This window comes from Lepisosteus platostomus, chromosome 6, assembly GCF_059453375.1.
Source record: "Lepisosteus platostomus isolate fLepPlt1 chromosome 6, fLepPlt1.hap1, whole genome shotgun sequence".
Taxonomy (NCBI): domain Eukaryota; kingdom Metazoa; phylum Chordata; class Actinopteri; order Semionotiformes; family Lepisosteidae; genus Lepisosteus; species Lepisosteus platostomus.
The window spans coordinates 59,012,405-59,035,179 of record NC_142616.1 but is presented as its reverse complement, the minus strand read 5'-3'; the positions used below and the strand labels follow the sequence as shown (position 1 = coordinate 59,035,179).

At 35.2% G+C, this 22,775-nt stretch overlaps 1 protein-coding gene across 1 annotated transcript in view; it reads right to left on the bottom strand.

Annotated features, from left to right (window-relative positions):
* Positions 1 to 22,775, bottom strand: part of grm7 (glutamate metabotropic receptor 7) — a 237,310-nt gene that overhangs the window by 37,721 nt on the left and 176,814 nt on the right. Inside the window, exons 7-8 of the mRNA XM_088636642.1 lie at positions 21,868 to 22,007; positions 1,198 to 2,133 (exon numbers count right to left, since the gene is read on the bottom strand). Coding sequence (XP_088492768.1) covers positions 1,198 to 2,133; positions 21,868 to 22,007 — 1,076 coding nt within the window. The remainder of the gene's footprint in view (positions 1 to 1,197; positions 2,134 to 21,867; positions 22,008 to 22,775) is intronic.

Below are 22,775 nucleotides of genomic sequence, written 5' to 3'. Positions count from 1 at the left end.
TACAGTATGAGAAAGATTTCCCCAGCAACAACCGATAGTAATTAGTGAAATTAGTGGACAAATAAACCAAACACAGAAATTAATCACTGTATATGTACTGTAATCTATATCTATGGAATTTTTTCTTCACTTTACTAAGTGTATCCAATACATAATGTCAATGACTATTTTATTACAGGAATGGTATCAAAAAGATTAGAGATACTGTATAAAAAATACCTCTCCTGGCATGATGATTGCGATTCTTAAGTATATCTATCCAATGAGAAGAAGGAAATTGCAAAATATACAGTAGTATAAACCTCAGATCAATAAGCAGAGTCCCTTGCTATAATCACCGTAGAACTGGAGTTCATCCAAATCAATGTAACAGGTGACCAAGGAAATAAGGATTAGGGTGGGTGCTGCATTTTTCAATTTCCTCAGATATAATAGCTTCTAAGCCAAAATAGGCAGATGAGAAGGAATGTTGCTGAAGGCAGTATAGCAAGTAATGGGAAAATGTCTTCATGACAATGAAGCATTTCCAAAAACGAAATTGTAGAGAATTAACTTTGATTTGACCCTGAACCTTAGATTTCATTTCTCTGTGGCATCATTACTGATGAGACAGCACCTTTTCTTCATAAAAAAGATTTTCTTTTCTTACTAAGGACTTATATGTAGCTGATCCTTTTTTGTTGGTTTCTGAGACAGTCTCAAAATTGCCACAAGCACAATCTGATACTTGCAAAACAGACTTTTAATAGCTACATGAGACTGTAAATGAATTATAAATTGAACTGAAAGAGACCCTGTTATACATAAAGGCAAACTGACTATTTTGTTCAACTTAGGGAGGATATTAAGGCTTTTTGTGTGTGATAAGGATAGACTGTATATATATATAATGATTTATTGACAACGTCTATTTAAATCTCTATTTTAGCCAGTACATTCTACCCATATTATGATTTTTACTAAGTTATGTTTTACAGCTCTGCTGACCATATTCTTTTTAATCCATTAAAAAGCTTTTCATCAGAAACTAAGAAATTGAGTGTTGCTTTTTAGAAAAAAAAACAACTGTAAATGTTAGAAATAGGTTAAGCACATGAAATATAATCTTCATACACAATTGTAACTGTACTACTCTCTATACCTTACATTATGTCTTTCTAACGTCTTGCCAACAACTGTTTACTGATAGACACCTACCTTTTCTGCAGATTGAGCTGTGCCAAAAAATATGGGAATGAAGGCCAGCCACACTATACAGGTGGTGTACATTGTGAATCCAATGGGTTTGGCTTCGTTGAAGTTCTCAGGAACACCTCGTGTCTTGATAGCATAAACTGTACATGTTACCATAAGGAGGATGCTGTATCCCAGTGAACAAATAATTTGTAGATCCGTAATGTCACATTTGAGAACTCCTCTGGCTTGGTCAGGGTTGATTGTCTTCTGCTCATCATAATCAATAATAGTGTTGGGCGGATCCACTCCAAACCAAATGAAGACTCCCAGGAGCTGGACTGAAATTAGGCTTGATGTGATCGCCAACTGTGAAGTAGGACTAATGAGACGTGGGGCAGTAACAGACTTCTTTCCCTGCTCAAAAATGCGGTAGATCCTGTTGGTTTTGGTCAGCAGAGCTGCATAACTGATGCACATCCCGAGTCCTAGGAAAATCCTCCTGAAGGAGCACACACCTACATCAGGCTTGGCAATCATGAGAAAGGTGATGATATAGCAAAGGAAAATCCCAGTCAGGAGGACATAGCTGAGCTCCCTACCAGATGCACGTACAATTGGAGTGTCATTGTACCTAATGAATGTGGCCATCACAAAAATCGTGGCAATAATTCCAAGCATCGCCAGGAAGACAGGAATCACAGCCCAAGGGGAGTGCCACTCAAGTTTGACAATGGGAATGGGCTGACAGCCAGTGCGATTCTCATTGGGACGCATGTTGTAGGCACACAGCTTGCAGGTGGTTTCATCATATTGGTATTGGTATCCGTCACATGGCTCGCAATGCCAGCAGCATGGCATTCCTTTCACCATTTTCTTTCTGTAGCCCATTTCACATGGTAGACTGCAGACAGAGCTGGGGATGTCTTGCTCTCCATTGGGCCACTGCATGTCATCCACCTAAAGAAGGAAAACAAGACACATTCATTACTAGGAACAGATCTCCGAAGAGAGAATCCGAACAATCTTACTACCATCTGGAATGGATTGCATTATGTACTGTATCTGGAGGGGAAAGATTGTTACATCTTTAAACTATAATACTACTTTAAAATAGTATTGTACAATTGTATGTAGCTGTTGTGTGTTACATAATAAACATTTCTGTCAAGAGATAATACAACGGTGACAAAATGCTAAGAACTAAATGGAACACTCAAAAAACAAATATACAGTACCATGTAGACTGCTCTCATTTATCCTGTATTGTAATGCAGATGATTATGGAAGGTTGATATTTGTATTACCAGTGTAAAAGAACAGTAAGAAAACCGGGCAATTTTATTCTGTATAAGACTTCGATGATTTGTAGTGCCAGTTTTAAGATGGTAAGACTCTGTCAATATCATATACTGTACAGTAGTAATGGGTATGTAAGGTTGTTCAAATGAGATACCTGAATGGGATTATGATGAACATGCCTTTTAAAGATAAAAACAAAATACAGTTTTTTTTTAAAGAGCACATTGTGTTATACTGTTCAACCGTAATACCATAATACAGTACCTCAAACACAAACACTGCAGCCATTTGTCCTTTAATATGCTATGATGCCTAAATCAATATTCAAGTTGAGTTAGTAGAATGTCAATTAAGAACTGACATTACTTAACAGATGTTTTCAGAACACACTAACAAGGTCTTGTAAAAAGACTAACTTTTCAATGGCTTTATAATGAAATTATTTTAAATGCTTAAGTAATAGAGGAAAAGAGATAGAAATTTGAGCAGCAAATTGAGCAAAAGACCCAAAAGGTAAAAGATTAAACAGGTATTTTTTTGACCTCCTCATCGACTTTCTGTATTAACTGTCATCACCATGGAAACCTCAAAAGCAGAGGTTGCAGAGGAGATCACTAATAAGCAACAAGCGGGTGATAACTAAGTAACCCTTCTTCGCTTTGTTGATTCTGTAGGCAACTGTTATTTGAATGTTAATTTTCAATTTCAAAAGGTGATTTGAATAAAATCAAGTCTAGGAAACTCTTCTTTGTGCCCAGAACATTTTTAAACCAATATTAACAGTTTCCCGGGGGACTGTTATTTAATGTGACAAATTTAATGTTGTCAAAGGTCATGCTGCCAAAACCTGCTATGCTATAATTACTTAAAGGAACTCATAAAGGTGTGTTAAAATTAAGTGAATGAGCTAACCTGAAATTTTCCTCAAAGAAATGTTGAAAACGTACAGGCCATTATATAACATTCCAGAAAGGAAAAATAATCTAGAATCATACACATATTTTAAAGCAAAGTGGTTGTCAAAAATAAATGATGAAAACCATTATAATATAAAATTATTTTTGGAAAAAAAATCATGTAAAAGCTTACAAAATTACTTAACAATTGTAGGTGGCCACAGGCTACATGCTGTCTTCTTCATGCATAACCGTGAAAGCAAGCCTGACACACAGGGAGGGAGGAAGAAAAGCGTATTTAAAGTTGATGACGCACTTGCAAACTGGCATATTAGACACACTGCAACATTCCAGAAGTAGAACAATAGAAACACAGCCATCTTCCTGGGTTAAAATAGAACTAACCTGAAGCAGAACGACAATCTGCTCTGCATCCCTCTCATCTTTTTTTTCCCCTCTGTTCCCTCCTCCTTTATTTTTCTTGCCACCATACAAAGCTTGTTATATGCTAAGCGACATAATTTTCAACTTAAATTACAGTACATGTCTGACAAGCCGCAAATCTCTGCAGGTTCACCTTGTTAATCTCAAACACAGGTAACTGCAGGACACTGTTTTAAATAAGATACAGTTATAATAACATAAATCTGGATGCTGTTTTAATTTAGTTCCCTGTGTCATGGTTGGTACTGCCCCTACTTTTTTAAGCCCTATACTTATTAAACTGTAATCTTTTTGTGAACTGAATACCTCACATCCAATTGAGATGCACATACAATACAGAACAGCTTCCTGAGTTTTTAAGCAGGTGGGCAATGCAATTTAACTGCATTCTTGTCTCAAATCAACAAACTCTCTGGAGAGGGAAAAGTCTTTTTCTTATTTCTGTCAGGTTGACATGGCTGCAATGACCTTTCTCAGTCCTCAAGTCATATATTTTGTCAGTTTTGAATGCTGAGTGACACGGTGTCAGTTGCCTTCAGCACCAATTTTAGGTGTAAACAAAATGTATCTAAAGAAATGAGAGAGAACAATATGCTTTGGGTGGAGATAAAATAAACTCGCCCCTCTCCATATCGCCAGTTTAAAATTCCATGGGAGTTTCAATGCATTTTCTGTTTTTCTGGTTTTATAATTTATAATTCATGTTTTACAAGACCCACTTCTTCAGGCAAAGTGGGGTAAGTAGAAATAATAAACAACCATGAACCAATCAAGACCAACGTGAGGAGGATCTCTATCGACTTTTATTATGCCTGTAGCTACTGAATGTTATCATTCAAGGCCATTCCTTATTTCTAATGCTTCATAGAGGCCATGGTGCCGCTTGCCAGTAATTCCATTTTGCTGTAAAACTAATACATCTAATGTCAGGCAACTTCTCTCACCACCCAAGCCGTCGAAAGCAATGGCCTCCTTTTTCACCTCTAGTGAAATTGCAGCACTCATACTGGATGCTGCCATCAAATCACAAGTGACTCCAACAAACTGCTGCCTTATTACCAGCCCACACTTAATCCATGTGCCGAGGGTGACAACAGGATGAGGGGATGAAACTGAGGAAAGAAATCATGTAGGAATAAAAAATTGCAGCAATGAAGTCAGCCTACTACAATAAACACTTCATGTAGTGCCCTTGAGAAGATCTAAGTGCCTATTCATTCCAGGTTGTGCTGGTTGCATTTTATCATATTGTTGTTGTTTTTTTTGTGCTTAATTTACTAAAGTGATCATACCCGAGTCTGAAAGTTGGAAAGTGGGCCTACATTTGGGTCTTCCTGTTAATAAGACCTTTGTAAACCTTTATAAATATGCAGCTCAGATACTGCTCTAGCTTAAAGCTCCCTAGAAAAAAAATATTTTGGAATTATTACAATTGACATTTGTTTACAAAGTAAGAATATGAAGTGGTTATCTTTGTCTTTCTAATTTCCTGAAATAAGTGAAGTATCTTAAAACCTAATTTGCTTAGATTTAAGTGATGTTTTTGTTCTATTTTCTGTGCTTCAAAATCTATACAGGTACCAATCTTTCATTACCATTCCATATACAGTACAGTAAACAATAGAAAGGCATTTCTTTTGTCACTGCAATCTGAGCTGTAGAGTGACAGGATCTAGTTTTAACTGTTTATACTGTTTTGTACACTTTCCAATAGTGCCTTACTTATGTTTCTCATACTCCCTTTTAACCTCTGTTCTGGACTTCTTTTTCTGAGTCAATTTACTCACTGAAAGAAAATGCCTTAGATAAAGACCTTTCAGTTACACTTAACAGCAGTTAAGAGTGACTGCAACACTCAAGCTCTGGCAGGGATGTCTTTTTTGGGGAAGGGGGGTAGTGTTCTCCAGATACTCGTTAGCTTCATTTGTGGTTACTACCTGAAGCAATTTAGAGACAACCACTGGGGTTTAATTTATCATTTGGACTTTAGGGTTCTTGAGTCCCAGAGCTCATAATTAAGCATGGTGTGGAAATTGTAATGAGATTAACTGTTGCTATGGAAACAAAGCAAGATTCTTCTTCAAGGACTTATTTTTCATGAAAAAGGAAGCAATTTGATCTACTGTAAAAGTATGCAGGAAACTATTGATAGTGAAAAAATACAGATGTACTGTATCTGTCAACCTTCTTGATCTTCATCATGGTGGAGGTATTGCTTAATGATTATTTCAAATGTATGTAAAATCAAGTTTTATGGGCTATGATGCCCGAAGAATGCTCTACAGCCAAAACGCTATGTTTCTTTTCTTCTCTTTTCATGGAATAAACCTTTAATTGTTCCTTTTTATGGATTAGACTTTTATTCCACAATTGTGCATTTTAATGAATACAAGAATACAATGAGAAACTCAATATTCTGTAATATGATATGAACACATTTTATTATTTTTTGAATATTAGTTTTTTCTTCCTTTTGTGTTTCTTTTTGCTTCTTCAGTTTAACCATTACTGTTAAGACAGATCACATTGAGCTACTAGGCTGCAGCACACACATAATGTACAGTTTACACTTAGATTTGGAGAGGGCTTCCTTCCACTCTGTCAGTAAGATGGAGGAAATTTAGGTAGTAACCAATACAACAACGTGAGGACTACTGTAAATTTCACAGGTTCACAATAATATTAAAATAAGACTCTTATGATGACATTGCCTCCTAGAACTCCCATTAACATTGAATCCTACTGGAATTCTTGGATACTGCTGATGGAAGGTAATACAGTACAGTATGTGCCTTAAGGTTGAGAATATCCCTGTGAAACAGATAAAATCCTGTCTTTGCCTGAGCTACACAAGCTCCGGTATTGTCATGACTCAGATAATTCAGAGGGCAAGAGTGTAACAAAGCCCCTAATGAGACTGTTATGGTGCTGTAGTGCTTTAGACCTTCCACTTATAGTATGTTGAGTTCTGCTATGGCATGATTATTCAGTTTTTGGTTTGCTGTATGACTTGGGAGTAAGAGTATGCTTTAAAAACAGCGACAGAATTTTAGCCAGGTATTCCATGCTCACAATATTAATCCTATGGTAACACAACTATCTATTGTTCAGCACACAAAATCTACAGGTAGCCTTAGGACTGTCCCATTTTTTTAAATGTTATGACATTTTACAATCACCTATAGTCACAGGTACAGGTAATATTTTCTTACTAAAGTGGTTTATTTCATATTCAAAAACAGTGCAACTAATGTGCAGATAAATGTGTAAAAAGGAAGATAATTGACTGTATCCATATAAATATTAACATAACCAACTAATATCAAGCTTTCAGTCCTCGCAGTGACAAGTAACTATTATACGGTGCACAGCTATGATAGCAGTGCTGCCCATTTAAAAACAGAAAAGGAAGGAAATCACAAGTCTAATTGTTCAGTGTTAATAGGGGGAGTGTGACCTGGTGGGTAACTGCTGAGGGGAAAGTGTAAGGACTAGACAACCTGTAGATCACTGTACCATATTTCCTTTTAGTTGAATATTCTGTTAAAAGTTATTTTTATTTACTGTACAGTATTATTTCCTTTATATCCATTACACCTCATTGCAATTAAGTGTACTGTACATAGAGTATCAACTAGTGACACAGAATGATAAAAAAAAAACAAAATGTTCAAATATAAAAGTGAAGAGGACAAAATACTTTAGAGTTACAGGTCTTGATTCCTTGCAATGTACTATTTAGCTTTTTGTGAAACTAATTAGCTTCCTCCGTACATTTCCTGGCAGTGAGTTTCATCTAAAGCAGTGTATACTGCAGCAGTAAGTTAACATGACAAATTGTTTTTAAAGTTCAAGAGACAGAGTTGTACTGAAGGCAATTTCAACAGGATATGAAACAAGTAAGGCGTTAAAGAACAGGGTAATAAAGAAATGCACGGAACACAAAGTCTGATCTCTCTCACGCTTGCCTTTTTCATTTACTTTAACAAAGTCCTGACAAACCACTGGCATGCACTCCAATGATTTCACAAAGCAATGATAGTTGGTCTTTTGAAGTCCAGATCCATGCAGAGGATCAGAAGAAGTGAGTTCTATCATTTTCATAGCAGATACAAATTCATTAATTTAATCAGATTATGTAGATTTGCATCTTAATTGAGACTTGGTCCTTCAGAATTCAAACACAGGGTGTAACGACACCTCCTAGATGTTGTCCAGAATAACTCAATGATGGCCCATTCAGTCAAAGTCTGTAATTTAGCTACTGATTGTATATACACTTGTTACGTCCCAGTGTGTGTTCTGTGTGTGTTTTTTCTGTTATGTCCACACTGCTGACCCTTGATTGTTCTCCCTTCCCCATTGGCCCACCATTACACCACACTTTCAGTATGACGTCGTCATCAATTAGCTCTCAGCCAATCAGAACACATCTTATTCAACATATAACATGGAGGTTTTCAGCAAGGAGAGGCCTTTCGTTTGACTTTGGTCCTGTTTGGTTTTGGTTATCGCTTTGCTTCGCTTCTGGTTATTGCTTCGGCTTCGTTTGTTGGTTTGTTTTGCTTTGTGTGTGTGTATTTTCGTATAGCTTCGGCTTTGTTGTTTTGTTGTTTTTTTCTTAGTTTCTTTGTACTTTTGTTTGTTTGTGTGTTCATCCTTGTTTTGCCATTACCTTGCCCCAGTGTTACATGTTCAACTTTTGTGTTCTTTTGTACCCTGCTCCTGTTGATTACTCTTGTTTTCCCTTTTTTGTATTCCTGGTTCACTTGTGTTTTTGTGTGAACTTTTGTATATAAGGTTAGTTTAGGTTGTTGGGTACACTTTACACACTTAGTTGACTTCGTATTAGTAACACTAGTTTAGTACGGGTGAGTGCCATTTGTCTTGTATGGTTTTGGGTAGTCAGTGCAGGTTAGCTAGGGTGTTGAAGACGCCGAAGACCGTGTGTTTCGGGTTTTCTTTTGTAGTCAGATTAGCTTCCCTCACTTTCCTAGCCAGCTCCATTTTTGTTAGATATTTTCTTTCCTTTGGCACCACTATAGTTCCTTACCCTTATCACGCTTCCTAGTCCCTCATCAAAACCCACCTGCTTCCAAAAGAATTATCCTAAATTTTACACCCCTTTACCCCTAGACTATGCTTTCCAAAGAAACTAAAATCTGTGTTTGCACATATCTTAGGCAAAGGATAAATACCAGTAACAACCTTTTGATGATGTTAGAGATCGGTTTTGCTCATTGACATCTGCTTTGATAATATAGTATCTTATTAAATAATAATTTTTAAATTAGTTTGGTGGTCCTCTCTTACAGTGTTTAAATTTAGCTCAGAATTGAAAGCTGTGCAATACAGTACAATCCTTATAGTCACAATAAATTCTGGCACATTGTGTATTATAATATAAGCCTGCATATACTGTACATAATTCAATTTGTATTTTATATCACACATTGCAGTGCAGATGCATTTAAATCCAACTGAATGGTGTATTGATTTACGAGTCCATTACAAACTAGAATACAGTGACTTCAGATTTACCAGTGGAAGATGATAATTGAGAGACCACATTAGAGTATCGAAAAGGGCTGATAAACCATAAGAAAACATAAAAAACAAATGACAAGGCTGTTGTATCCTGGCTGTTCCTCATATTTCAACCTACTTAGCTGTGAGCATGTGAGTTTTACAATAAACTGTAGCAGCTTGAATGAAAGTTGACAGTATTGATGAATGTCATTACCTCCTTTAGTGAGAAGTCCCTTCCATCGCTAAGATGGCATGCCATTGCTCTTGCCCTGACCACAACTCAGATCACATCAGAGATCCAGGCTTAGTTTGTGAAGTAGGCTGCAGCCAGTCTTTCCTAGAGGTATCATTACAAGCCCTTGTGACCTCCTGTGAAACAAACTAAAACCAACAACACAGGCATCTACTGTAGTTTTATTTAGGATTTTGTGCTTCAGCCAAAGCTGTTAAACTAGTCCCAAATTAGAACATATTCCATCTCTGCTTGAGGAAGTATTCCACTACTGATTGAGCCAAAGGGTGCCATTTAATTGTCTATTAATAATCCCATTCATTGAGCAGCCACACCACAGCTTGGCAAATTGTTCAATATACATTCAATTAGTTCCCCTGACTTCGATTTTCTTCCCATTATGCCTGTGTAATTCAAGGTAGGTACAGTATTTGAAAAAAACAGGACATTTTAGTTTAAGAAGCGACAAGACCCACAATTAGTGGAAGAAGTCCACACAGTTACAAATCTATCAATAGCACGTGTCAGTTTGGGAAAGAATGCCATTCAACAACTAATGTTGTTATAAAAATCAGGTCTTCAGATAGAAGTTATAGATATACTTCACTGTTTTTTATTCAAGCACAAAACAAACTTCTAATTAATGGAAGATGTTCCATAAATATCTCATAATACTGCACATGTTTTACTGATTTGTTACATGTTTGATTTGTCTTCACCCAGGAAGAGATCAGTGCTTTCTCAGGCTTCACCCAGCCAATAAAGCTACACTGCACACAGGCAAGTGAACAAATCATATCCTGTCATCAAGCAGGCTTGCAATGCCTTTTCACGCACTAGAGAATTACATTACCCTAACAGGCTCACGCTGAATATTAATAATAACACCTACAAAATAAATAATCTCTTAAGGATATGTTCACCAATTTTAAAATGTGTTATTTGTTGTAAATCTTAAGGACAATTGAGTGGTATTTTTTTTTCTAACTTTGTTAATTCTGAAAAAACACAACATACTGTAGATAAAAACGAGACTGTATAGAACTGATACTGTAACATTCTGCCCTGTTAGCGGTCTGTCAAGACCACTCTCTGCACTCTGACCCTTTTCTCTAATTTGAAGGCTCACTTCCTGTTCCCTCTATAAAAAGGATCCCTTCCCTTCTCTAGATCTGTTTCACGTCACCCCAATAGCTGTCTCTTCTCTCATGTGCACCTCTCCATGACTAGCACAGGAGTTGTAACTGAAAGCGTAATAAAAGCTGTGAGTTGCAATTATCGTCTCCTGCCTCTCTTTGTGCATAAGTGACTCTGTAAGGGAAAAACGGGGGAAACGGGGGTGGGAGTCACTGCAATACTGTAATGGTAGTTAAAACAAACTAATAGATATATAAAAAAGGAACAAAAGCATATATGTATTTAATTAAGGGAACAGAAAACTCTCTTCTGAATATACAGTATTGTTTCTTTGGGCTATTATACACTTTCTCAAATCTTGTAGCGTGATTGTAGTGGTGTGTTCCATTATGTTTCAACTGTTCTCATTTTGTTTTCTAAAGCAAGTTAAAAGCAACATCAGAATAGCCTAAAGTAACAGGCAGCGTCTTTTTATACCCTTTTAAATGTTTTTAAGGGGAAAAAAGGATTATGCAAAGCTTCTTCTGTATATTGGTGAAATATAAAGCCAGTAAAAAGAACTTAGTTTAATAGCTCATACAGAGTCACAGGATGTGCTGAAAATTAAGTACAAAAGAAAATAAAAAGAAGCCAGTAAATCAAATGAAATTCAACACTACCCCCAGAAGAAAAATAAATAATGTTAACATTTTAGCTGGGGTACCATATTGGGCATCATCTCTTGAGCTCTGATTGTATTATCTCATGTAATAAAGCAATTTCTTTTATATTAGGCTTTGGGAAATCAAAAGTGTCATTGATTTACTGTATCATGCAACAGATTATTATTTTTTTAAAAGCAGGGAACTGGTTGAACTGAACCCAGGTTTATTATTCAAGAAATTAGGCTCAGACTATAGACTACACAACCATTACAGAAAGTGTCACTGTTGCTCTGGACATCCAGAGGATGTTTTGGTTCTGTATCTCACCATGTTATGTCAATACATTTTTCTTTTCAGCTGATTACTTTGTTCTGCAGCTTGCTTGTTTTTTTGCATGATCACTTTCAGCCCACTCATTAGTTGATACCAAATCAATAAACTTTCTACTATATAAAAATTGCAGCTGCTGAGTTGTTGCATTGTTTGTTGATGACACTAATCTTCCTAATGAGTTTGTTATGAATATTCTTTTCTCATATTGAAATAAAACAACATAGATTTCGCAAGGCAACAATTTATATGTCTGTTACATAATGTAATAATATAATTCTGAAGCAACAATTTAGAACATTATGGAAAAATACTAATTTGATTTAGTTGTTTTTGTTATTCAAACTTCAGGTGAGTCTTGCAATCTTACAGTCTTTTTCCTCAAAGATCATATTGTAATTGATGCAACTTGCCAAGCTTTAGAGGCCTAATTCATTCTAGGAAAATCCATTAGGTTTTTAAAACTACATGCCTATTATTCAGTTAGTTTCTGTCAGCATATTCTGGTCATTTAGAAACTGATTTATGCTATTTGTGGCTTCTAGACTATAACAACAAACTTATATTCCAATCCCTGTGACCCTCTCTCTTCTATGATATTTCAGTGAGCAGGTTTAGAATAATGTCAAAGGGTTTCCAGGAAGAGCAACTTAAACATGTATTTTATGTATTATTCTCAAATTCTCTGAAGCTTTTTCTGAACATTGAAACTAATCCAAATGCTATAGATTTTCTTGTGAAAACTGAAAGATAAAATATTCTACTGCTATTATCAATATCTGCAAATGGACAATCTTTCTTGATAAAAAAATGAATCACACAAATAAAACGTTTACTAAATATTTAGTTAAATATTTATATATGTATAACTATATACCCTTTTATTTTTATTTTTATGGAGTAAATCCAGTGTATACCAATTAAATTAAATCCCTGATATCAACTTAGTTTGTTTTGAATGTTTGAAGTGGATATTTAAAAATACAATATGCTTACGTATTACAGCTTATGATGATAAAAAGCAATGCAATATTATATCAGCTGTAAGCTGTATTACAACAGCTCTAATTTGGTTTAAGGTGGACTTGGGTTTCTCTAAGGCAGTATAGCACAGTATGTATTTACATAATTCAAGTGCAGTCTAGGATATAAGTGATACTGTAAGAGATAACAAATAAGGGATCTCTTTTGGTGCATTTATCATAGCTCATTGCTGGAATCCTTTAATCCTCTATGAGAGACTCTAAATTGATCACTTTGCACATCATGGAAAGACATGGAAATCTATTCAGTGCTTTGAGCACAACTTGATAATAAATAATAAAATAAATAATAAAATAAACAATTATTTATTCTATTAGTTTCAATTTTACACCTCAGTCCCTGTATTCAACAATATTACGTGTGCTGACAGGCTATATTCTTTAATTCAGTTTTAAGCAATCAGTCATCTTAATTGATTTCTTAACCAAACTTTATGTTTGATATTTTTCCAGGGTCATTAAAAGTAATATAAACTATGAATTTAGCATAAATTTTATTTAGAAGTATTTTTTTTCCTCAGATGGTGTCATTTTCTCAATAATTATTAGACTTAATTATAGTTGAGTAAGTAATGGTTTTGATCGGTTTTTTAAATGTTGTTTTGACCCAAGACGGTCCAAAAGTTTACAGTTATTTGAACCAGCAATTACTTCTATTTGTTCCACACAAATGACTCATATAGAGAATGAGTGGAGACAGAGTTATTTATCTAGCAAAACCACACATCAAGCCATTCAATATTTAACATGCTGCAATGCGCTACATTGTCTGACTGTAGAGTGAGCCCTGTTTAAAAGAAAAGTGCACCTCTTCATGAAATCCAGAAAGGATTTTGCTTTGCAAATGAAGGATGGGAGATTAGGGGTGGGATTGGAATCATGAGTTACTTATACTCCTGTGTGCCTTCTCCACACTCCCAACACTTTTATTTTCAGTAAAAATGTATTATTGTATCTCTTATAATTGTCTATAAATCGTCTACATTATATGATACTAATGGCATTATAAACTCTTAGAAGTTTTAACAAACGTTTCACCTCGGATATGGCTCAGGCTGTTTTCAGGATTAAGGTTTAGTTACCAACTTTCTTGTAATCTGCTGTATGGTACAGCCAAGGCTGTTTATTATCACTGTTGTGTCAGTCTATTAATAATTTCTATTTTGTATTTATAAAAATAAATTCCATTTGCAATCCCTCTATATTTTCTAATTATCCATCATTGCACTTGCAGAGCAATAAAACAAAACACATGGCACAAGGCCTTAATTCTCATAAGGAAAATGAACAATTACTGTTCTATCTACAGTATAAAATACATAAAGTATTTTGTGTTTAATAAACATTTAACATAGACATCTTACACTAGATACTGTATGGTTCAAGCTTTAAGACACTTTTACAAATTTGCGACTTTGAACTGCCTGAACTGCTTCAGAATGTGGATGAAGTACACAAGTAAAATGTACAGTGGAGTGTGTCAGTAAATGAGGACATTGAGAAGTAAATTAAACTATTAATACCATCATTGAAATCCAAAACTGGAAACTAAGTGCACCAGTCTTTTCTAAAGAGACTACAAATTAGGATATACATCATTCAAAATGCAATAAAATGTTACTTTATTTAATTATTTTTGCCTGCAATTTTTTAATGTACAATGTGTTTATTTGTTTTCCTGGGGCATGGTAAATTCTGGTTTATAAAAAGTTTACATACTGTATGAGGGGCTGTTGCATTAGAAAAGAAAATGATTAGGAAACCGGTTCTTAATTTATAATAACAATATTGAATTCCATTTTTAAAATTGTATTATAGGATTCATTTGAAATCTGCAGTATGCTCTTGAATGCATCAATGGCTTAAAAGCTCCTTACAAAACACAGAGGTCGTTTAGTTTAAAACTGGCTGGCTTTTCAGAGACTAAGGTCCATTGCATCATATTCAGTGAACTGCTTCTTTGAATTGTTTGTTGGTGCAATCTGGGAATTTACATTCCACTGTGGTGCTGTAAACAGAGAAGTAGGTCAGACCCCTTGTGTATGTGTGCGTTTATCCAGCTACATACCTTCTCAAACTACTATGTCACTATGAAATAATCTGAAGTATACTGAGAGCACACATTTATATATGACTGAATGTACAGCATTGAGTATATCCAGAGTGTTTAAAGAGAACGTGTACCAACTCACTTTTGGCTGTAGGTGTTGGTGAGTTATCTACTCTAGAGTGTGAAACCAGTTGTGAAGATTTTTCATAGTCTTAAACAAATTACAGTGTACTTATTATCCTTATTTTTACAGAAAGGCACAACAAAGAATTTGAGTACAGGTCCTAAGAAATGTAGATTGTGTAAGTGCATTCATTATTAAAGTCTAGGTGGGAAGATGTATTAGCATGAAAAATACTCCACAGCATACAGTAAACAATGTGTTTCTTCATTTTAATTTTTAGCATGGAATTAACCTTTATTTTATAACCACATTATTAAAGTCTCTGTGTATACACAGGATGTATCTACGGTAATAGACGTATTAAATTTTATACAATGATTCTATGCCTCTGAAAACAATTCCATTCCATTCCAAAAATGCCAAAAAGCTCAGCAACATATCACTGAAAAATACTCAAATATAGCTGTTTCAGGCAAACTGAAAAGAATACTCTATATCCCTGTTGCTGCTTTAAAGTTGATGTAATTAAATTTGTTTATAAATTTCCTAAATCTATCAATAATTTTGGCTAAAAAGGAAGTGTGCTTCTAATAAATGTTAGAGGGAATAACTAACTTTCTGACAAGTATATAACTTAAAAATGGCAGTTTTATTACAATAAAGGCTGTAGACTTTAACTGTGCAAAAATAACAAGGGTATTTCAGTGTCTAACAAGCTCTATTTTAATTCACCTGAAATCTCAACCAGTATCCATTGTTTCAAAGTTTAAAAACATGACAATGTTTTTACTTTACTGCTATTGCATATTGTATGTCTCACCTGTAGAAAATGCAATAGATCCTATTATGCTACATAAGCATTAAACAGCACAATTGTTCACAAGGCTTTTATTTTCCAATTCATTAAAAAAAAGATTAAAAAATAAATTAATTAAATTATTTTCAACTATAAAAAAAGGAAACTTGGGCTCTACAGTTTTATTTTTTTCAACATGGCATCTTACAGTTACTAGTAAAGCAGTCCACATGAGGACTGTAATGCAACATTAATAAAACCTCAAGACTATGGAATCCTGAAGTTATAAGAGTGTAAAGATCAATGCACCCCTGATATTAATAATAATGTTTTGCTTTTTTCTGAGGTTATCAATTCCATTCTCTCAAAGCATTTGCAGTGGACCCTGCTCCAATGACTTATTTACTTTCAGGAGGAAAACAAACAAAATATTCTCAAGACTGTGCTTTCTTACTGCACCACAAAGATAAACGAGGTGAGACAAACTCCTCAAACCATGTAGAATCAATTAATAAACATGTAGTGATCTGCTTGTCCAAATATAATGTGAAACGGGATTTATGGATGCACAGAGCTTTGCTAATGTACGTGTTTGCAGAGGCACATTGATAATTATGAATGCAATTAATCTTACAAGCACTAGAAAATTGAAAAGGCCTCAATTTATCATGGAGTACCAGCAGATACTATGCATTAAAGATGGAAAATGAAAGAGAGAAAACAAACAAGTTATTGCTTTTTTATTCTTCCTGTACTGTGCATGTGATCCTAGAAACAGGCAAACAAGATAACAAAAGGCATCTCAAAATATTAAAATTAACAGAACAAAGAATATTTATTTAAAAATGGTTTGAAACTTACTTGATGCCAGTAACATGAACACCAGTGTGTTCTTCATAGCACTACCTAAACATGTTTTCCTAATTCATTCCTTTGGATATGACTTGTTTTCCACTACATAAAAATCTATTCCTTACATAAGTCATGAATGAAAAACAAAGCTGCACCCCAGGAAAAAGGTCTTAAGACTTTTTTGTGTTTCACGACATCTCTGACAACCACTGGTTATTCAAGAGAAGAAAAATATAAACCTCCTATTAAAACCACAGTGACAGGACGCACTTGAGTTCTGAAGTTTCTTCAATTCAGCTACACTCTGTAGCTATTGTTATACTGCTGTTTACTCTGTTGAACCAGCAACAAAGTGTGAATGTTAGTGTGCTAGCTGTAGATAATTTATACAAGTCTCATTAATTAGTTTCTAAAATAATTTGTTACCAAACTTTCTTGGAGTAAAATAAAATCAGAGAAATAAATAGATCAAAGTTTTAACAGTTAACACAAAACATAATGTTCTTAGTCTCTAAGGGGTGAAAAAAGCATGATGAAACTGCCCCAAGACTTTCTATAAATAAAGAAAACATCAGTCTAAGTGCAAATTTCTATTAAGAGAATAGCAAAACTTTAGCTTCTTAATTCTTTAAATATAAAACATAAGTTATGGATGTTAGAGCCTTAATGAAATGAATACATATATAATGAGATATTCTCCTGGGGCTTTAGAATCTTCATACAAATTACTTTTAGAAAACTGAGGAAAATGAAGACATGTCTCTGAAATGTCCCCATTAAATCTCTAGAGCGGAGTTTCTCAAACAGTGGGTGGCAACCCACTTGTGGATTGCTGGCTGCTCCTAAGTGGGTCACAAATGCCCATTTGAGCTCTTTTTCCTTCTTATTTGAAATAAATGGAGCACACATCTTGAAAATGAGTTAATTGCCAAAAAATGAGAACCAGTGAACTGAAGTATGGGTTTAATTCCCATGGAGGAAATTCCAAAACTGAGTTGAGTACATTTAACATACTGTACTATAACAAAATTAAGATTTCTTTTCGAGTTCTGCACAGATGCAGCAGATGGACCTAGTCTACAACAGAATGGCATTTGCTCAGTAGTGCAAAATGAGAGGGAGGGACTGCAAGTTATACAATTGCAACATGAGTTAGAACTTATTTACTTACTTAGAGTAAATGAATGACTTCACAATAAATGAGCAACGGTTAATGGGTAAGTGTTATTGCATACTACAGTATACAGTATGTCTGACCTGGATTATGTGTAAAAGTGAACAGATAATGTGTAGTTAGATACCCTAATTGAAAATGTGTGGTGTGTAAATTTACACATGTACATCAACACAGTAATAAACTAATTACAGAAACAACTAAATAAAGCGTGAGTATTTGCATACATGTACAGTATGCATTTGGCCTCTGTGATATTTACAAAACCAAAATACAGTACATTTCACCCCAAAAAATAATAATACACTGCTGCAGTATGAATATACTGTGCAGGTAACAGTTGAATGCAGGAAAAGACATTCAATGAAAAGCAATGAAAAAAGATTTCAGGTAAGAACAATAATAATTCAAATCATTTCAACAGAAATGTTCGATATCTTGACTGAACTACAAAATGTGATAGTAGAATGTCTACAGTACATGTTGCCAACTACAAAGCCTACAAAAAGGAAAAGTAAGTTCTAAAGATCTGTAAAAACAGACTATAATAAGAGGAGATAGATTACATAATCATTTACTAAAATCATCTTTAATATGTACATACAGTAAATAAAGATAAATAACAGCATGCTGCCACATCTTACTGATGTCCATGAAGTTACTGTTGACACAGGATTTACAACTGTATTCATATCAGGGCATCGTAGACTCTGGATAAGGTGTATATTGTAATGCATACAGCCGACATTACAGGTTGTATGAGCTGGCTTGCCAGCGCGGTGACATTACCACCCTTCCCTGTGAATAGCAGATCTCCCTTTAGCTCAACCGGCTGGTTCCATGTTGATTGACGCTAGAGGCCCGGGTTCGAGCCCCAACGGTGGAGGGCCAACCTGAGGCGGGAGTGGTGAGGGCGCATACTGTACCCACGTGAACCCAAAAGTGCTACAATATTAATTTCAGAGTTAAATGGTCTATTAACTGAATATTTTACCTTTTTTCTTTTTATTTTACTTTACATTCTCTTAACTGTGTTATTGGTGCCTTTTAAAAATTTAAAGGCTATTTGATGGCTAAACAGCTAATGCTAAACTCAAGGAATACAGAGTTCAGAAATATCTTCAGAAGTTATGTTTCTCTAAATTAGTTGTTTACCGCTAAAGTAGTTCATTCTCCAGGCAAATTCCCTCATATACTGCCTTCAATCAGGTTTATAGCAATCAGGTGATCTTCATTATTCAAAACAAGACATACTCTAGTTGTTTGCTGGTTTTATTAAAATAATATATTCTGATCAGCTATTTACAGTATATACAGTAGATTCTGATATTCACATCAACTTGTTTTGGCCATTCTAACTTAACTCAAATACTAAAACACACAGCACCTGGAATGTTATGTACTATTCAAATAATTAAAAAAATGTTTTAGCATTATTTACACAGTAAATTACCATATGTATGTACCTAATGAGCAGCTGACGTACTGTAAGACCTAGACTGATCTGTTTTGATTGTGTATTGTCATAAGTTAGATTATATAGTGAAATTCAGTACTAAAAAGCTATTTAAATGTTTTGATTAAAACACTTTTTTTAAAGATTAACAGAACTAGTCAGGCAATGCAGCACCAAATGACTCAACCACCATACTTGTGAATCTTGCAAAGGGTAATCAATAGCCTCTTATTTCAGTGCCTGCCTTCTCTGTTTGCATATTTCATTTGTCTTCCTTACCCAGCTTTGTGCTGCAGTTAATTGAGTGCTCAATTCTAACTGTTAAATTTGTACTCATCTAACAACAACCACTAAAAACTTTTCTGAAGTTAATTCTCAGTCACTTAAATGAAATTTAAATTATTTTTAACCTATTAGAAAAATTGTATAGCACTTAAAATTTAGCTTTTCTATTTTGAAAATATCTACCGATACTTTTCCTTTTTAATTTCACATCTTAAAGTACAATTTAAAATTAAATAGATGCACTCTATCTCACAATCTGTTTCATAACACAGAATGATTGACTATGATAGACTTTGATACATACTGTACATCCTGCAAGCCAATACAAATTCTCGCAACACTTTTAGGCATAGGTACTGTACAGTATGCATTTGTTCTGTATTAGTCCTATCTGACTAACATACTGTACTAGCACTTACTACAGTACATCATGAATGGTAAATATAAAAACATACAAACAGCATCATTTAAAAGGCATATAGAAAGCAATTCTTACTAACAAACTTATTTTAATTAGCCTTTTCATAAACAACTACTATTGTTTTATAATATACTCTTTACCTAAAACTATGAACAATTACCTATATTCTCAAAAATGAAGTTGACAACTCTTTAGAACAAATGCCTGCAAGGCATGTGTTAGGTATCAATGATATACTGTACTAGCACTTAACATGATCGATAACCCCTTTTTTTGTAGCAATGAATGGAAGTCGTGTAGCACTTCCATAATTAAAGAGACAAGCCCAACCTCAAGAAATATGCAAAGCTCTAAAAATCAATCTTATGGTTTAATTATTAATGATAATGATGAAGATGGAGTGAAAAGGGGGTTTCCATCATACATAGTTACACATTAGTGCTGGTGTTCAGGATCCACAATGCCAGCACATCACTGTACCCTGCAGAACCTGCAGCACATTTGTCTTCTTATACAATGTTGACAACTGAAACCCAGAATGCAAAATTGTGCAGCAGCCCTGAAGAATATTAAAGAGGGTGCTGGTATGTAATAACATAAGCTCACATTCAAGAATCTTGTGAAAGACATCAACAGAAATGTTACATAATTATTCAATCTTTGTATTCTGCCTAATGTAAGCCCACTGATATGATTATAACAATCTGTAATACATTTGTGACTAAAAACAATATTCCTGGTTGCTGCAGGATGACATTTGAAAAAGTAAGATAGTCTAGATTAAGACTCTGATCAGAAGGGACTTTACAAATTGCACGCATTTCAAAAACAAAAGAGAGTGCTGATTAAAACACGGCTTGGTTTGGTTTCAAGGCAAATGTGTTCTCAACATAGCAAAAAGAATTAACATTTTTTCAAACATGTTCTAGAGACTTTTTCTAAAAGTTAGCTATAGGACGTTGCATCACAATCTGCGGTGCTCTGCCAAAATATATATCTAATTTTACTGCTTGTTACCATCAATACAAGCTATTTGAAGTTGAACATCAAGGTTTAGTGAACATCAAGCTTTACTTTTGAAGTAAGGTATAAATTACACTCTTCAAAATGTAGTAAACATCCACCCAAGAAAGAGGAAATTAACACTGTTCCAAATGGATACATGAGATACTGCAAGACTCAGTTTGATACATTCAAGAACATTTATTACAAGACAGGTGCTTTAATGTTTTAATTGGAATAAACAAAGTAGAAAATAAGAACCACATTGCTAAATAAGAACAATAAAATCCAGTACATTTCAGCTTCACAACCTGGTACAAAGGAAAAGTTTTGAATTCCCTTTGATCATTGTGATTTAATTTCACATAGTTATGTACCATGATAACTATAAACTTCCATACATCCATTTTCTAACTGCTTCATCCAGTTCAGGGTCACGAAAGGAGCAGAAGCTACGGCAAGTAACAGGTGCAAGACGGGATACACCCTGGATGGGATGTCAGTCCATCAGAGGGCACACACAGACATAAACACAGAGACACGCACACTCACTCCAGGACAAATTTTCCTAGAAGCTAGTCAACCTTTCAGTGTGTTTTCAGCTAGTGGGAGGAAACCAGAGCAGCCAAAGAAAACCCACGTGACAATAGGGAGAACATATAAAATCCACACAGATAGCACCCAAGGTTCCATATTGAACCAAGGGCCCCAGTGCTGCCATGCAGCAATGATAACCACTGCAACACCATGCTGTCAACTGTATACTTCAAGTAATTGTATACTGTATAAAACTAAGGGATGCAGTTCTTAATGAACATGAAGGGATGTGGGTATATGGAATATTAAATCCTAGCGATGATACTGGCCCTGGCTGCTGAGAATGTCTCATGATTTTATGCAATTATGTCAAAAAACACTGTCACATCATCTTTGTGACTCATCACCACCCACAACAAAACCACCTGTAGATAACTCACATTGAGCTGAAGGGAATCCATCCACTGGCCAATCACTTTGTATCCTGGAGCACTGTTATTTGTCATCTGGTACTGAAACAAGTCATAGCGTCCAGGGGCATCCCCGTTTTTGTTGAACGTCACAGATGTGCCTGCACTGCCTAGGGAAGAGATGGAGGAGAGAAAACAATAAAGAAATCCAATATCTGCTCAAACAGAAGAGTCAAAAGACTCACACCGAAGCATCCATCATCGCAGAGAGAGGAGAAAACAAAGAAAATGCCTTAAGTGACCATTTGGCAGAGAGGAATTTAAAATAAAATAAAAAAGGACAATTAGTTTTGACTTTTTCTGTTCTCTTCTGCCATTCGTTTGGTTAATGGGCATCGGGTCTCCCAAATGGTACCTGCAGGAAAGAATGCATCTTTGCCCTCTAATTTGTGAAATCTGTGCAGCATGAAGTATCACCCCCCCCCCCCTTCCCCTCTCCAGCAGAACTCTTTCAGGGAAATACAAATCAACAAATGAAGTCTGTAAAAGTCCATTATTTTATTCTTCCTATATTGCTTTTTACCAGAATAAGCTCCATCTGTGTTTGTCAGATACTGCTGCAGGGCTGAAGCCCAGGCTAGCAGCCCTTAACCGCCATACAGAAGCTCCTCCCTACTTCACAATATGCTCTTTCAATCAGGACTGGACAGGCAGAACACAGTTGTGGGAGTTCTAATTGTCATGGCTATGCCAGTCAGTACATAACACTCAATGGATAGATCACTCCTGCCAGGGACGGGAAATTGATCTGTCTCTTAGGTTGGAGATGCAACGAAGGGCGACTGGATATACCAAAGAGGCAATGCCATGGCTAAGTTCCCATTTACCTGATGCTCCTCCTAATGATGCAAAGCACAGAAAGTCTTCCATCAGTTTTT